Source organism: Accipiter gentilis, chromosome 30, assembly GCF_929443795.1.
Source record: "Accipiter gentilis chromosome 30, bAccGen1.1, whole genome shotgun sequence".
Classification (NCBI taxonomy): domain Eukaryota; kingdom Metazoa; phylum Chordata; class Aves; order Accipitriformes; family Accipitridae; genus Astur; species Astur gentilis.
Genome location: NC_064909.1, coordinates 6,290,105 through 6,307,400, shown reverse-complemented (window position 1 = coordinate 6,307,400; position 17,296 = coordinate 6,290,105). Strand labels below are relative to the sequence as shown.

The 17,296-nt window shown below is 48.9% G+C and overlaps 2 protein-coding genes across 7 annotated transcripts in view; both read right to left on the bottom strand.

Annotated features, from left to right (window-relative positions):
* Positions 1-586: 586 nt before the first annotated feature.
* Positions 587-3,339, bottom strand: ZFP36L2 (ZFP36 ring finger protein like 2). Its single transcript, XM_049833915.1, has 2 exons — positions 2,917-3,339; positions 587-2,249 (listed from the first exon to the last, which is right to left on the bottom strand). Exons 1-2 carry the CDS (start codon positions 2,965-2,967, stop codon positions 789-791), a joined length of 1,512 nt encoding a protein of 503 aa, XP_049689872.1. The 5' UTR covers positions 2,968-3,339; the 3' UTR covers positions 587-788.
* A 3,535-nt stretch (positions 3,340-6,874) lies between these two features.
* The window catches only part of THADA (THADA armadillo repeat containing), a 170,627-nt gene continuing 160,205 nt past the window's right edge, over positions 6,875-17,296 (bottom strand). For all 6 annotated transcript variants that reach the window (XM_049833903.1, XM_049833902.1, XM_049833904.1 and 3 more), the window contains 2 exons: positions 9,499-9,665; positions 6,875-8,370 (listed from right to left, as the gene is read on the bottom strand). In XM_049833903.1, the coding sequence (XP_049689860.1) occupies positions 8,029-8,370; positions 9,499-9,665 (509 nt within the window). In that variant the 3' untranslated portion in view covers positions 6,875-8,028. The remainder of the gene's footprint in view (positions 8,371-9,498; positions 9,666-17,296) is intronic.

Below are 17,296 nucleotides of genomic sequence, written 5' to 3'. Positions count from 1 at the left end.
AATCAGCAGTTATTCTCCAACAATTACAAACTAAACTCCGTTGAGTGCTTCCAAATAAAGCAACAACAAAAAAAATTGTTCTAAGCCAAACATCCACTAAGTGGTGGCAATGGAACCAATATTAAACTTTGGAATGAAGGTTTTAGCATTTGTTATAATAATAATATATAGATATATAAAAAAAGAAGGTTGTTATCAAGGCATATTCTCGGCAGGATGTTGGATTTTTCTTTTTTTTTTTTATAAAAAAAGCTTATAGGTTTAGTATGTTCTGTGTGTTTATTTGAACTGGATTGAAAGACAAAACTAGTTTGTAACTTTTTTTTTCTGTGTGTCTGAAGGTTTGGAGGAGCTGGACAGGCAGGACTCGCACTCCCCGGATTGTTTGTTGCTTTCTGGTGGTGTCTTTTCTAATGCTCGCTTTTTTTTTTTTTTTTTTTGTTTTGGAACACAGATGGAATGGCTGCTGCTGGTGCATATCATAACTTGTCTCCAAAGAACAACAACAACAACAAAAAAACCCCGAAACAAAAATCCCCTTCTTCCAAGGTCTCTCTATAAAAATAGGTTTGTTCAGTTCGTGTCATTTGCCCTTTTGCAAAATGGGTTTGTTTTTTTTTTTTTTTTGCTTTGTTCAGCTCTCGGTGTATATATAGATAGATGTACGTATAAAAAAAAAAAAAAAAAAAAAGAAGAAGGAGGAGAAGAGGATGCACTTTCTTCGCTCGGTAACTTACTTGCTCGGCAGCCGCGGGGCCGGGCGGCGGCAGCCCGCCCCCCCGGCCCCCCTAGTCGTCGGAGATGGAGAGGCGGCTGAAGATGGGCAGGCGGCGGCCCGAGTCCAGGCTGGGCGACTCGGAGCCGCTGAGGGAGCCGGAGCTGAGGGAGCCGCTCAGGTAGCTCTCCCGGTCGGAGAGGGAGTCCGGGGGGCTGGGCGGCGCGTCGAAGACGGGCGACTCGGAGAGGCGGCGGAGGGGCTGGAAGCTGAAGGGCGGCGAGGCGGGGGGCGGCGGGCAGCCCCCGCCGGGCGGCGGCGGCGGCTGCTGCTGGCAGCGGTAGTAGGCGGCGGCGGCGGCGGCCGCGGCGGCGGCGGCGGCGAAGTTCTGGGTGTGGAGGGCGAGCGGGGCGATGAGGCTGCCCAGCTCCTGCCCCGAGAAGGCGAAGGCGTTGTTGGCGCAGGGCGGCGAGAGCAGCTCCTCGCAGTAGGAGGCGGAGGCGGGCGGCGGCGGCGTGCGCGACCCGCCCGGGCTCTCCAGCAGGGCGGCGTCCAGGCGGCCGCCGGGCGGCGGCGGCGGGGCGGCGCCGTGGGGGTGCGGGTGGTGGTGGTGGTGGTGGTGGTGGTGGTGGGCGGAGAAGCCGGAGAAGCTCAGGCTGTGGTGCAGCTTGGGCCGCTCGCCGCCGCGCGGGTGCCCGAAGCCGCCGCCGCCGCCGCCGCCCAGCGGGTGGTCGCGGGGGGCGAAGGCGCGGAGATCGCCGGTGCTGCCGGCGGGGTGCGGGGGCGGGTGGTGCGGGTGGTGGTGCGGCCCCGCGGCGGCGGCGGCGGCGGCGGGGGGGGCGGCGGCCGTGCCCCCGCCGGGCGCCGGGCGGCGCTCGTCGGCGTTGTGGATGAAGTGGCAGCGCGGGCCGTAGGGGCAGAAGCCGATGGTGTGGAAGGTGCGGCAGAGCTCGGTCTTGTACTTGGGGTGGCGGGTGAGGCTCCGCAGCTCGTGGAAGCCGTGGGCGAACTGGCACTTCTCGCCGTACTTGCAGGCGCCGCTCTCCTCGAAGGGGCGGCACAGCTCCGTCTTGTAGCGCGTCGAGTTGATGGGGGCCCCGCCGCCGCCGCCGCCGCCGGAGCCGCCCCCCTTGCCGGCCGCCGCCGCTTGCTGCTGCTGCTGCTGCTGGAGCTGCTGCATGAGGTGCTGGCTGCGCTCGCCGTTCTCGCTGAAGGAGCGGTCCCGGAACTTGTTCTCCTTGTTGAGCAGGGCCGTGGGGCTGCTGCTGCCGCCTCCGCCGGAGCCCGTCTCCTTCAGGCCGCCGAACGAGGAGGAGGAGGAGGAAGAGGAGGAGGAGGAGGAGGAGGAGGAGGTGGAGGAAGAGCTGGAGCCGGTGGGGCTGGGGAACTTGGAGCCGCCGGCCAGCGCCGGCAGGTTGCTGGTCGAGTGCCGCCGCAGGAAGCCCGGCGCGAAGCTGGAGCTGGGGGGCGTCACCGGGGTCCCCACGGCCTTCTTGTCCAGCATGCTGCTGAGGTTGGTCAGGGACTTCTCCGTCTGCCGGGGCGGGGGGGAGGGAAGGGAAAGGAGGCAGGGAGGGGGCGGGGGAGGCAGGGAGCGGGAGCGAGAGAGAGAGAGAGAGAGGAGGGGGGGGGGGGGTGTGTGTTGCAGGGTGACCGCCAGCCCGCCGCCGCGGCTCCCGCGGGCGGCCAGCACCCACCCTCCGCGGCCCCGCCGGGCGCACCGCGGGGGTCGGGGCGGGAGTCGCGCCGCCCGGCCGGCCCCGAAAGCGGGTCGGCTGCAGGCGCCGGGGCGAGCGAAGCCCCCCCCCCACCCCCTCACGGGGCGGGCCGCGCGCGCAACTTCGCGAAGTTCCTCTCGGCAGCGTCGAGGCTGGCGGGCGAGCGCCTGCAGGGGCGGCTCGGCGCCTCCGCAACTTCGGAACAAACCCACCCCGAGAGGCCCCGCGGCGAGGGGGCAGCGCGCCCCTCCGAGGCTCGCAGCCTCGCGTCAGCCGCCGTGCGGCGGGACCCGCGCCGCTTTAACCCGGCCAAGCTGTCAGGCGGCGACCCGCCCGCAGAGCCAGCCGCAACGCCCCGTCCCGGCCGCCCCCGCCGGGATCCGTCCCCCGGCCCGAGCGGCCCGCAGCGCCGTCCCGCCAGCGGCGGCACCGGCGCGGCGCCGGCAGCCCGGGCCGCGCCTGGGGAAGCGCGCTCCTGCCTACCTTGCACAAGAAGTCAATGTCGTAGAAGGCAGATAAAAGCGTCGTCGACATTTCTAGATCCTGTAATGGTCGGAAATACAGGAAGGACCGAAAGATCCCGCTCTCCTCGGAGGGTTTGGAAAAGCCACGACTAGATAGGAGGGGGCCGTCTGCTTGAGATCCGAAATGGTCCCGTCTCCTTCCCGGCGGGGCGGGCGGGACGGCGGGTGCCGGGCCCAGGCGGCGACGGCGGCGGCTGCACAGCAGCGGGCGAACTGCGGGAACTCCGCGGCGCCCCGCGCCGCCCCCATATAAACGCGGCCAACGCGGCCCGCGGGGGCGGTGCCCCGCTCCGCCCGCCCCGCTCCGCCCGACGGGCCCGCCCCGGCCCGCCTCGACCGGTCCCAAGTTTTGCAGAGGGGCCGGCAGCGGCGGGACGGGCTGGCGGGGGGCGGCGGTCCCGCCGTGCCGCCGTCAACCTCCGGTACCCCCCAGCCGGGTGCGCCCGCGGGCGGGGCGGGACGGGACCGGACCGGAGCGGAGCGGGGCGGGGGCCGCTCCCGGCGCGGAACCCGCCGAGGCGGAGCAGGACGGCGCCTTGCGGGCTCGCCCCCTGCGAAGCGCCCTTCTTCGCACCAGCCTCCGAGCGCCCGGCCGCCCCCCGCGGCTGCGGCGGCCCCAGCCCCCCTCAGCGGGCCGGGAACTTGCCCGCGCAGCCGCCGGGCGGCCTCCGCGGGCGGGCGGGAGGGAGGGTGGCGGCTGCCACCGAGCGGAGGCGGGTGCGCAGTGCCGTGGGAGAGGCGCGGCAGCGCCGGGGTCACCTCTTCCTCCCGCCCCACCGAAAATAAACTTTTGCCACGTAATTGGTTTGACACGAAGGTCGGGCCCGCGCTGCCCCGGTGCGGCCGGCGGGACGGCGGCTGGGCAGGCGCTGCGCGCCCCGCCGCTTCTCTCCTCTTTTGAGGAGTTCGGGGTTTGGGGGGGGGGGGGGGGTGTTTGGTTTTTTTTTTTTTTTCTTTTTTTCTGCTTGGATTTCGGGGGACGTTGGCGGGCAGGCGCGGAGGCGAGGCGGCGTTAACACCGCACCGGCCGGGCTGATAATGCGACCCCCTCCCGCCTCCGTGCATCGCCCTCCCGCCCCGCACCCCTCCGTAGCTCGCCCCCGCCGCGCCCCGGCAGCCGCCAAGGTCTTGCGAGCCGCCGGGCTTCGTCAGCCTCTCGCCGAGGCCCCCGCCCGCCGCCCCGGGAGCCTTCCCGCCGGGCTGCCCCCCCCCCCCCCTCCCCTCCCCTCCCAGCCGCCGCCGGGACGAGGGCGACGGCAGCGGCAGGTCCCCGCCGGCGGGGCTCCTTCCCCGGGCCGGGAGCGGGCTGCCGTGCAAAAACACGCCCGCCCCACCCCCCGCTGCGATAAGGCTGCGCAAACACGACGTGGGAAAGGCGGCGGAGGCAGCGGCCCCGCACCCCCCCACCCCCCCCCCCGGTCCCCTCCCGCGTTTGCTCAGCCCCCGGGACAAATGGGAAGGGGAAAATGGAGGGACGTGTAAAGTTTTATTGCTGCTGAAGCCAGCAGAGGCGTTTGATCCTCTTTCGCTTCCGAGGCGGGATGTCAGGCCCTGGAAATCCAAGGGTGCAAATCTGACCACGTCAGCAGGAACCCTGCACTTTGAAAACACATTTGCAAAGGAAAGCAACTTGGAAGGGGGGGGGGGGGGGGGCGGGTAATAGAGTACTTCGCGTTGCGTTTTCACACTCGCCGTCCCCCCCTGCCGCCATGCGGCTCTCGCTCCCATTTGGTTCCTCCCCTCCTCCTCCTCCTCCCCCCCCGAGGCTGCGGGGGGGGCAGCAGGCGGGACCCGCCGGGCGCACCCCCGCCGGCCCGAGCCCGGGCCCGGCCCCGGCCCCGGCTGCTGCACGCCGCCGGGCACCGCCGGTAAGTCCTCGCCCGGGGAGGAACACGCCTGGCCTGCGGCGTTAGGCCTGGGCTTAGCGACAGAGGTCGAAGCAACGCCCGGGAAAGAGGAGGGGAGAAAAGGCCCGACCCTCGCTTCGTGCCCTCAGGCCAGTCCCCCGCTCGGCGGGCGCTTCTGGAAGCGGCGCAGCGCCCCGGTTCCAGCCCGCCCCGGCTGCGAGGCCGCACGGCCGGGCGGGAGGCGGCTGCGCGGGGATCTGCCACCCCCTAGTGCCCGCGCCCGCCGGGAGCCCGTTCTGCTTCCCCAGGAGTTTCCGAAACAGAATTCAAACGCCTCCTACCTTTCCCCGCTCCAGCCCCGCGGAAGGGTTACGGCTCCCGACCCGGCGAGGAGGGGCTGCGCCTCGACCGGGAGCCACCTGAAAGCGGGAGGAAGGCGGCTGCCCGGCGGGACGGGCGCCTTCTCCCGCCACCTCCTCCCCGGCCCCCCTCGGACTCGCCCAGACCAAACTCTTCCTCCTCCCCACCGTCTCTGTCATGAAAGCATCACCTTCGGAGCGGATCCTGCCCGCTAGTGAACCGCGCACAGGGTTTACGGTGATGATCGTGCAAGGAGCAATGTGTCACCGCCAGTTGGAGGAATACTTTGATAAATTGACTTTGATCAAACACCTGGCAGATAAGTACTCCGGTGTAAGATTTGGTAACCGTCTTCTGCAATTGCCGCTTAGGGTTTAAAGGTTCTTGATTGAGTAGTTATACAGTAACTCGAGTCACCGGCACTGTGTGGTGAAACGTATGTGTGCCGATACAATTTTTATCTGCGCTCTATAAAGTGAGGCGGGATGACACGGGTTTCAGTTGCATTTTAAAACCATGATAAGGAAGACCGAGTTTTCAAGCTATTTGGCTTACCGATTAACCAAGTCCCCAAGGCTTCATAAAGTTTTATGGCTGCTGCGGATCTACTGCTGTGCTGTTTGTTACCTGTCTGCGTTTATCCACTTGTTGATACCAAATATATATATATGCATGTGCATGTCAAATTCTACCCAATAAAACAAAAAGCCAATGTTACTAGAAAGTCTTATGCTAACCACTGACGTGAGCAAGGTCAGACAACCATACTGTACTTTTGATCCTATACAAAGCTCTGTTCTCTACTATAAAAGCTGTTGCTACACTAGTTCAAAAATGGTGGAAAGGTGTGGCAAAACCAGGAGCTGTTAATTAATTGTGCAGGTCTTGACTATTTTTAAGAGTGGCTTCCAGATATAATGTGGGCTGTTCTTTCCCCAGGAGCTCAAAACAGATGCAAACTAATTTTTAGCCTAACTCGGAGTGTGGCTTCTTGAGTTGGGTAGAGTGCATTCTGTGAAACATCTTTTCATCTCCGATTCCAACATTTCCCTTTTGCCCATGGAAGCCTCAAGTTTCATTGTAAATTACTTACATAAGTAACCCTGAATCCTGGAAATTTACAGAACGTGGTTAAACTTTTGTTCCTAAATTATCATTTCTTTAGTAGCGACTTTGTCCTCTGCAGTTTTCAGATGTCCACTAAACCTCATTTGGAAGCTCATCTTGATTTACAGCAAAGTGTACTTCAACTCGAGAAGCGGGAAGCAATCGGCTATCGGGCACTGCAGCACCCAGCTAGGGCAAGTGGTGTGGGCCCACACCTTGCCCCGGCGAGGCCAAGCCAGACCCCGGCACAGCTAAGCCAGACCCCGGCGAGGCCAAGCCAGACCCCGGCGAGGCCAAGCCAGACCCGGCACAGCTAAGCCAGACCCGGCACAGCTAAGCCAGACCCGGCACAGCTAAGCCAGACCCGGCACAGCTAAGCCAGACCCCGGCACTTGGGGGGCCCGAGCCTGGGCTGAGCGCGCGGGTGTGTAGGGCGGTACTGCAGCGCCACCTGGTGGGCGCAAGTCGCAGCGCTCCCTGCTGCCGCACTGGCCGTGGGAGAACTGCTTATTACCTGTATCATCATCATCATCATCATCGAGACTTACGACTAAACTGTGCTAATATACAATTACGCGAAGAGACTGAAAACAAACAATCGTTTATTGGACGTGTTACTCTTCCAAGGAGATGGAAATAATGACGTATACCGACGCGCAGATTTGTTTTGGCTGTGCCCAGCTACGCTACAGCCAAATGTAAGGTCGCAGCCCTTGGCTAGAGGAACGTAACATATCCTTTTAAAACAAATATTTATTTTCGAGGTCTCATTTTCATATTGAAACCCAATTTCAGTTCCCAGAAAAATACATCCGCAAAGCACAGCAAACATTTTTGTGTCGCAGGCAGTGACGCCATTGAGCACTTGGTACAGTCCCTGCAGCTGCCTCACCTGAGCGCCGGTGACATCATCTCTGGAAAGTGAGTGCTGCAGGACAAGATCACTTCTGGTACACTCCCGGGGGCCTCACTCTACTGAGTAGGACCTTACTTTCTGCAACTGCTTGCAGAGCGAGGTGTTCTGAAGTAAAGATGAAACTGTATTGTTCGTAATGGAACAGCTGCTTTGTTTTGAACACAGCGGTCTTCATTTTAGAAGAATTTTATAAAAGTAGTTATTTGATGTACACGAACAGAGAGGCATGCAGAATTCTAATGCTGTTTCCATGTGCAAAACAACGTTACAACCAAAATGAGAATCCTTGCCTTCCTCCAGAAGAAAATGCAGTAGTATTTAAAATGCAGTCTAAAAATTGTCATGGACAAAGAAGCCAAGGTTTGTTTCTTTTCTTTTAGAAACACTTAAAATAAAAAAGAAAACCCATATTACTTTAATAATTACCATTCTACGTCTTGAAAGGAGACAAAAAAAAAATAACCAACTTTTTCTTGGTATTAAAATACAATAGGTAAAAATGTGAGATAAAACGTAACACAACTACAGGTGGCCTGCACCTGGAGAAATGGAAAATATTAGATTTAGCTGCTTTACTTCCTACAGTAGCTATAGTAAACCATGCTCAGCTGAATGAAATTAGCAAATGCATTTAAAAGGAACAGTCTCCCACAGCACATCTAACAACAACAAACAAAAATCAGCAGACTCGTATAAAAAATGTGGGTTTAGCCTGAATACAGAATTGTTTGTTGCAGGTTTACCAGAGTCATTACAGCAATCCTTTATTCTTTGAAAATTGTTAGACTTCAGTCTCCCTGCCCATACAATAACATTTGTGCAGCTCCCTGAGGATGAACTTCTAGTAATTTTCTGGATTTTCATTTTTGCAAGTATCATCAGACTTAAGCAGATTTAGTATTTTAAGGCATACCGATATTCTCTCATTTTGAATAGTCAATCTTGTGAATTCTGCAGTTTTGGAAAATTCTGGAGTCGGAGGTAGCACTCTAAGAAGGTGTCCAACAAGCTGGGCTTGGTCCAGTGCTGTTCTTGATAGTTGACTAAGTTCTCCATGATCTGGTAAAGTTAGATGAGTCATTGATATAAGCTGTAAAAGGTGCTTACTAAGTTGTCTGACAAGAGTCAACTTCTCTGCCCAAAAATTCACTTCCCCTTTATCAAACAGGTAATCATCTTCTTCCTTAAAAAAAAACAAACCCAAACAACAGTGATAAGAAAATGACTTGTGGTCTTGATAATAATGAAAAATTATAAAAGATAAAAAAGGTAAAAATTCATATGCATAATTTTTTAAAGGTTTGAGAAAACGCAGTAAAAAGATTCCTACTTTGCCAAAGAAAAAAATTTTACCTTCAAAAAATTAGGCAGTTATGGTATAACTCTTGGGAAACAATGGAAGTAAATAGTAGTCCTAATCCTTAACATGTGCTTGTCTTCCCCTGTGAAAGTGTCTAATATTTCAGAGAGACCTCTCCGTAACCAGTATGGTAATTTGCTATATCATGGAGCTTTTTGAGTGGATTAAATGAAAAAGGAAAATTTTATCAGTCAGTGAAACATCAGAAAGTCATACCTAAACCACAGACTTAAAAGAACATATATAAAATATTTCATAGGTCATATTAATTGTCAACAAACTCCTCAAAGATGTAGCTACTCCTGCTCCTTCCAGTTTACCTTCCAGCATTATTTTGATTTTCACAGGCTTTTCAAGACAAAGAGAGCACAGTGTATTATACAGCACTAGGTTTTACAGAACCAGCATGGCAACGTTTTTCTTTACGTAAATAATCGTTCCGGAGACAATGACTGATGTGAATGAGGCTGGTTTGTGTGCTATGCAGAACCAGCCGTATAGAAGATGGCACAAAGTTACCAAATATTTAAATAACATGTCTGGAAAAGCCAGCAGTTGGGAGAGCACTGTTCTTGAATGCCAGATGTGCTTGGCACCCACAGCAGCAGTTTAAATTCAAGGCAAGCCATCATCTGCAATGATACTGAACGCAATTAGTTACAGCCTCAAAATGTTTCAGTTGACAATGTCTTGTTAAGTAACTCTTGATTTATTTCAGTGTTTGCTTGTTGGTGTCTTAATTTTATGCTGATATTGCCAGGAAACAGACATCAAACTATTTTTATTCTGAATACTGTCCATATGAATTTTTTTTTTTAAATTGTAGATCAATTAATACTGGAGTAGTGATCATCAGGCTTCATCAGATGAGATATTTCATTCAATTCCTACCATAAGACTGCAGAAATGTAGCGATCCCCACATGAGATGGCAACTGGTTGTTAAAATTACCAGGGCTGAAGTCTCCGAGTCTCTTTTCAGATCGCTGTCTCCCAGCAGCCACTCCAGCAGGATCGGTACACCGGCACGGATCTCCCCCCACTGCTGGAGCAGCTCACACAGTATGCCAAACGCTAAATCCAAGGCCATCGGAGCATTCACTACCCTAAGTGCAAATTCTGTTGAGAGAAAACATGCTTAACAACATATAGCAAGACCACAAACATTTTCAAATAAAATCAGCACAAAAATGATTTCTTGAAAACAGATGCTGAGTTTGCACAAACACATTTAGAGTGATGAATTATACTACAAGTAAGTTACATGAATGTTTACTTCCGTGCCACTTGGGGCCTTTTCTCAATTCCAGAATAGTACATGAAGCAACTGAAAATGCTGGTGCTGAACACTTTTCTCCTGCCCATGTAGTGGCATTCATTAATTTGGGTTTAAATATACAAAGATGTCTGTTAGAAACAACTCCAGAGACAGTCCTGACAATATTACACGGTGACTATTTTTGCAAAACTGCAGCTATGCCTTAGATCTGATTTGATGTTTTCACTGAACTCAAAACCTACAGCACATTAATGTTTTTAAAGGGCTGGGATGTAAAACGAATCATTATTTGGTGTGCAATCTCTTATTATATATATACACACACACATAAGAGGTCAAGCATGCAAGACAGGCTTAGAGAAGTTGTTAAAGAGGGGAAAGGCAGACACTGTTTACAATACCATCACAAAGCTATATTTATAGAGGTTTTGCTATCATGCCAGAACCGTACACAAAGCCATCATCCACACCATATTTCTTCCCTAAACTTCCCCACTGCTGTCATTTGGGCAGATGCTGTTTTAACTGTGTGGTTCCTAGAGCTGCCCTCAATAATGGAGTACATAAAAATGCCATGAGAACTCCAACAACTGTGTTCACAGGTACGAGTTTCACCGCTAGTAGTAACATTAATGCAATTTTTCTTTCTTTAATGGGAATGCACGAAGAGGACTGGAGGAGGAGAGCTAATGAACAAGCGCCTGTAAAATCCCTGTTACTGTAAAGTGGATTTTGGCAAAATTCATCCTTGTCCATTGTCAGCAGCAAATGAACAACTGTTCACTGAACGGTCTGTCTTCTAAGTAGTGATATCATAAGGATATATCATTCTTGAAAGCTGTCTTTTGCAAGCAGACAACACAGCAGAGTCAGAATTATTTGGTAAAAATCCATATAGACGTGGAAGGCAGACCTTACTTTTTGTGTCTGAGTGTATTTAAGGGTTTCTCACAAAGGAAAATGATTATTGACATGAAAGAGGCATAGCAGTGCAGCTGAGACCTGTCCTTCACAAGCCATGTTCAGAGCTGCAACATGGACCTCTCATCTGCACCACCTCCTGAGGCCTCATGCCAGCTGCAGGTTTTCTAGAAATGTACAGTAAACCACCAGGACTAGGCAAATAGACATGCCAACAAGTAAGGAAGTGCAGGAAACAACTAAGGGCAAAACAGACTGATGGGAAGATGGGTACATGGTATTTGACAGACCAGGCAATGTACCGAGGACATTGGGGAGGATGAATTAGTATTTCAGACCATGAGAACAAAGGACCGTAATAAGGAAGGGAGTGAAGGAGAAAGAACAGATGGTCCCTTCTTTATCTTGGAGTTAGATGAGGGTAAATGGAAATCTCCTTGAACAAGCAACAGGAAGACAGGCAGTCAATCTCTTGGTGACACTAATAATGTTACATATGCGCAGTTTGTCTCTGCTAGACAGTAAAATCAAATGCTCAAATCTGTTTTCTTCATGTCAGGACTTATCACTGTATCAGGACACTCCTCAGCTTTGTCCATGAGGGAGAGCTTGCAGGGGTGCAGTGCAACATTCCCACACCATTTATTTTAGGTATTGGGTTTTTTAGGTATTGTTTTTGCTGACATTTCTTTCTAGGACTTTTTTTTTTTTTTTTTTTTTAAACTTCCTTTCTCTTTTGCTGTGCCCAACTTGGTACCAGTCTGATACTCTGAAGAATGGCTATAATGGTTGTCCTCTCTGTTTTGATTTGCTTAGGCTCAGGTAGAAAACACAGTTTCATTCAAGTGCCATGGAGACCTCAGAAATACTGGCAAACCTCAGAGCTCAAAGAATAGAAATGAAAACGGAGCATGGGGTTCTGAGCCTGAAACAAACATTCCAGTTACAAACACAAACCGCAACATTTTAAACCCAGCTCTTTTGAATTCTGATCATCCTTTGGAGTTTTACGGATGATTACGGAATGCCTACGATTGTCAATATTTATGTAACATCTCTTGCTTGTGTCACGTTATTTGTATTTGAATATTTAGCAAATTAAGCGACTCTGGGAGCTAAAAAACCAAACATTATCTCCCACTGCTGTCTTCCTGAAGTCAGCTGTTGCTTTGGAGGACTGATTATAAATACAACCACAGATATTTAAAATACCTGCCATTTTCTGGGGCCTTTTTTCCATTTTAAGATTTAGACTCCTTAAGTATCAATATGGTGATGCTTTCTTTGTGAATGAGAACACCAGACTATGGGGAAATGCACCAAAACATACATATTCGGGCCTCTAATTCTGTTGTTAGGTGAACATGCTGAAAGCTACCAAGAGGTAGCAAAACAAGTACTGCTGAGGTACTGCTTAGACTGAACTTGCTTGCTAGCAGTTTTTCAACAGCGTGACACAGCAGAAGAGGCAGTTTGGTGGTCACATAGCATGGCAATCTTGTAGGGAATCCTTGTGTTGCAACAAAGGAAACTAAGTTATTTGGGTTTTTTTTTTTTTCTTTTCCAAAGAAGAGAAGAGAAAAAAAATCAGGAAAAATACATAAAGGAGGTCTAACACACAGGAAAAACATGAAGACCCCGAACACAGTACTGACCCAAAAGATGCCGACGACCCTTCTGTGAAATGCGACACCATTTAACTGATCAGCCAAACTCATGCATCAGTTCTGATGCTGAGACCAAAGAAAAACAACGCAACATCACTTTGATAATGCTGAAACTTAGGCTTCAAAAATTGGGGTAAGAGCCTGCCTACCTTGGGCTTTGTGCCAGAGAAGCTAGCACAGCAGCCTCCTGGTACTTGAGGTGTTGACACAGATTCAACAACAGATCAAACTCCGGCAGATGAAGAATTTTCACTTCCACCTGCCCTGCCCTGCCCATCCCACCCCATGCCTCTACTGCAGAACATCAGGAATGGCTCCGTGGTTTCTGAATTGCTTCCTCAGCTGCCATTACTTACGGAGCACACTGCTTTTAACTGACTTGGATACCAGTTCCCACAAATTTGATGCTAGAATAGGTCAAGATCAGATTTATGGACTGCCATTGCCATGAGAACAACAAAGAGATGGAGCAAGTATCCAAAAAAGGTGTATCAGCTACCTCAGCTTGGAGTGCTGAAGCAGTACAGGTAAACAACAGCAAGCAAAGTTATGTACATACCCATGATTTAATAGATAAAAAATGCTTGCAGAAGGAAAAATGTTCTATTGCTTTGATGACCCTCAGCTCCAAAAATAACAGCAAGGGATGCTGTAAGCATGTAGAGAGTCTTTTAAGATACCCACAAAAGGTGTACGCCTTCTAAAAATATACATATGTGTCTTCAGACATATTAACTGTTTACAAGAACTTCTCCTTACATCATCTTTTGCCTGCAGACCAGGGCTGATTTTCAAGAAGCCACACATTACACATAATGCTGTGTTCATGACTCACGCTATGACTTCACAAAGTGGTCTGAGCAAGCTGGAAGTTCACCAGGGGCAAAAAGGGCAGGTGGCTCTCTCCTCTCCCTCCAGCCCCCTTGGGCCATGGGCTCCTGATGCTGACCTCCAGCCAGCTCAGGTACTCTGCCGATCACCTGGTAAATTAACGCTCAGAATAGCAGAATACAAATTTGGCAGGCAACGCGGTGTGTGGGTTGTTCTGCTCGGCTGGCAGGCTGGACTGGTTATCCTGCAGTCAGAATTGGTACACCTGGGAGCTGCGGAAGGGAAGATCACAGGGCAGTGGGGACAAGGAAAGGGGCCCAAGGGAGAGCGAGACCTCCCCGTTCAGCAAGCTGTTAGCTCAGGTCAGCTATAATCCAAAACTTCCCCACCAGAGTCGTGTAAACAAAACAGTAACAGAGATGATTCAAAGGCCTGAGTATTTATAGCCTTTCATAATGTAACTAACTATTTAAAGTAACTGAATAAAAAGTTTGAAATGACAGATTTCTAGAAGCTGCTCACAGCTGATTACTGCCACAGGAACTAAACCAGCAGAAATAGAACCTGAAGGCACAGCTATTACCAAACACTGAAAATACAGTAGTGCTCCTACCACAACAGTTCTACAGACTATCAAAACTGTGTTAAAATTATCAGTTTTTAAGATTCTAAAACATGTATATGTTCCAACATGCAAAAGCATCACAAGCAAGATAAGCATCTTGCTAAATAAGCCACTACAGGGGCTGAAATACAAAAAATTCTCTATGCCTTAAACAAGCAGTTACAAGCAGAAGAATTAATACTACTCCTTGAAATGAAAAACAAAAGATAAGAATCAGGTACTACATGCTTTTTTCATTTTGAGGAATTGAATTTTCATAAAGGGAGAGGGGTTAAGTACTGCAGTGTTTTAGTCTTTGTGAATCCACCCACATAAAAATTAGACCTCCCACATACACATTCATATACTCCAAAAGCTTTGATCATGCCAGATGTAAATATTTCTTTTAGTACCCTATTACGTGTCCTCCAACTATACAATTGTTCTCTGTTAAAGCCTTGGTGACATTATGGGGAACTGAAAGGATGTGTTAAGAGCATATACACAGATTGTAAGGACAACTGTGATAAAATATAGGCAAAACAGAAAAGCAGAACATATTCCTTGCCTAACAAAAGCATTTTGTAATTGGTTTTACACTGGAAATTGTTAACTAAAGTTAATTTTAGATCAAAGAGTAATGCAATTTTTGTAAATGTATACTGTGTTCAGAACAAACATAAAAAGAAGTAAAACCGCAAGGAAGCTTAGTGTAACAGTCCTGAGAGAAAGCCTCACAGTGTACTAACAGCAAAGGTATTTTCAAAGAAAACATATAGGGCAAGTTCTCCAACTGAAATTACAGGAAATATTTTAGATAGACCAGGTATACTCTAAATTGGTAAAATATTTTTTACTTTTTTGCACAAAGTGCTGCCTACCTAGGTATAAACATGACTGCATCGCTATCAATACAGTACCTCATAACACCGTGGTAAAATAAGGTAGTATTCTTGCTTCAGAGACGAGCATGGACATTTAAATAAACAAAGCTCACTGAATGATTGCTTGACAAGACTGGAGATTTAACTCTGGTCTTCTTATACATCACCTTAACAAGATGATGAATATCAAGCAACAGATCAGGTTCCCATCCAAATGATGGCAGATCCAGCATCACAGTCACTAATACCTGTAATATTAGATTTGCAAATAGAAAATTTCACCTATTGAGTCACTAATCACTTTTTGTTGCATTGAAGGTGTTCTTCTTCTTGGTGTTATGTAATAATCAAGTGTGCCCCTATTCTCAACATATCGAATATAAGAGAACTGAGTGAGGCATTGCAACAGATATGTTTTTTACTTAAAAAACTTTGTTTATGTATACACAGGCTTCACAAACCTAAAAAGCCTTCAAATTTAAAAAAGAAAAAAAACCCACTGGCCCAACTCAAGAGTTACATAGACTGGTAAATAAAGTGAGGTTAGAAACATTAATTTCTATTTGAAATTTGAAATAACCTGCTTGTATGTTCTACTTCAAGCTAGACAGGCATTGTGCAACTCCGCAGCAAGGCAACACACAGGTGTCTAGCCACCTGAAAATCAATAGGACAGAAGAAAAGCAGTGGCAGTAGGTAGAAAGTAAAGGGGTTTTCACACCCACTCAGTCTCCACAAATGTTAACAGTACAATCATCCTTCTGGACAATAAGACTGAAAGGGAACAACTGAGAAGTAAAACACACAAAAAAGAAAATGCAGAAATGGTAACTGTTGTGTCCAGATAGTTGGCAGATGGCTCTTGAAAGGGTGCTTGTTCATTGCACTGTGTCAATTTAAGTTACAGACATCAAACTTTCCACTTTTTAAAATGACCATTTATGTAAAATCTAATATATAAGCAGATTCCTTTTTATAGTGTTTCATAAAATCAAAGGCGATTAGATCATTTCTATCCTCTCGAGAAATATCATTCCCTAGATGACGTACAACTACTCCATCTGTTTTCCATTTCCCGGCCTGAGTCTGTTTCATAGCTGTACTTTTTCAGGATAACTTTAAAAAGATGCTCTTCCTGACATCATGCACCACGGCGTCAAAACACAACACTATTACAAAACAAACTAATCAAAACTAATTTCTTAATAGTTGCAGTTTCTGAGTAGAGTGGCAGTGACTCTGCTCTCAGCTTTGATTATAAACAGATCTGAGTTAATAACATGCCTGATTATGACAGAAACTTATAGCTCAGGACTGAGCAGAAAATTAAAGTTCCTTCTTGAACAAAAAAGTACACCCATATTCCATCATCTTTTCAAGCCCTTTTTTGGAATATGAATAGGACAGTATTTTTCAACTCAGTAAACTAGATTCCCCCCCCCCCCCCCTTTTAAATATATATATGCATACATAGATTTTTCCCATGCAAGCCTTGCCTCCTGTACTCAAAGGGTTTTATTACAAAACAAACACAGCTCACAGATCTGTCAAAGGAAATGAACATTTGGACTTTACCACTGGCATTACCACTTTTACAGAGCGTCCCCCCCAAGCCATGTTCTAATTTAAACAGCAGAAAAACAATACCCCCTGCATAAACCCACAGAACGCATGCTTTTTCCTTTTGAAAAGGTAAAAAATATTATTATTCAGCTAATTGTTTAAAACACTGCCAATGAGAATGTAAGTATTTTTTTTAACTCAAATTATGTATTTATTGGGGAAAAAAAGATACATACTCACAGCTTCAAATTAGTTTCACCAGAACTAAATATATGACTGAAGGTTCTCTTTATTGGCATGTTCCAACTAAGAAACTTTTTGATTAGCACTGATGAAGATTACAGAACGTGAATGAGATGCATGTTACAGCTCTGCTGTAGGAACACAGGAGACCAATTTCTGTCTGTAACATATCTGGGATTTTAGAATAGTATCTGGAGAATGGTGGTGAAAGGTTTGTTATGTGAGGGATAAAGGAATAAGGAAAGGATAGGTAATTGATACAGGAGACCGTACACAAAAGTCTTCTCCCCACAATACTTGAAAACCAACATAATTTGGGCAGAACACTCAAATATGTAAAAGCTGTTTTTAAAGCAGTAACAGAAAGGCAGGCTTTCCTTCATTGCTATGGAGTCATAGCCACAACCATCACAGCTTGCATGAGGAGCCTATCAAGATGTGTAAGCTGCTGTCCCATTTACTTGCAATTAGAACGCTGATAAGAACAAAACATTTTAATAGATTATTCACATGACCAGTCCATTTAACATTTACCACTTTCAGACTCCACTGCTGAGCACATACAATTTTTTTTCATGTATTCTTTCTTGATGTTCAAGAGTGTAACAACTCATAACCTTTACATAACGGTGCCACTGTAATTAATAGAGCTAAATGAAGCGCTCAGTAAATAATCAGTAGCCAGTCTTTGACAGATGAGCTGATTCTAATTCAGTCCATTCACTTTCAACTTTAATTAGTGGCATTGTATTCTACAA

What these genes read in the sequence shown, in the direction of transcription:
- ZFP36L2 (XM_049833915.1), bottom strand. Translation starts at nt 2,967, where the DNA reads ATGTCGACGACGCTTTTATCTGCCTTCTACGACATTGACTTCTTGTGC. An exon ending in ACATTGACTTCTTGTGCAAG is followed by an intron (nt 2,250 to 2,916) that starts GTAGGCAGGAGC and finishes CCGCCCCGGCAG; the next exon opens with ACGGAGAAGTCCCTGACCAA.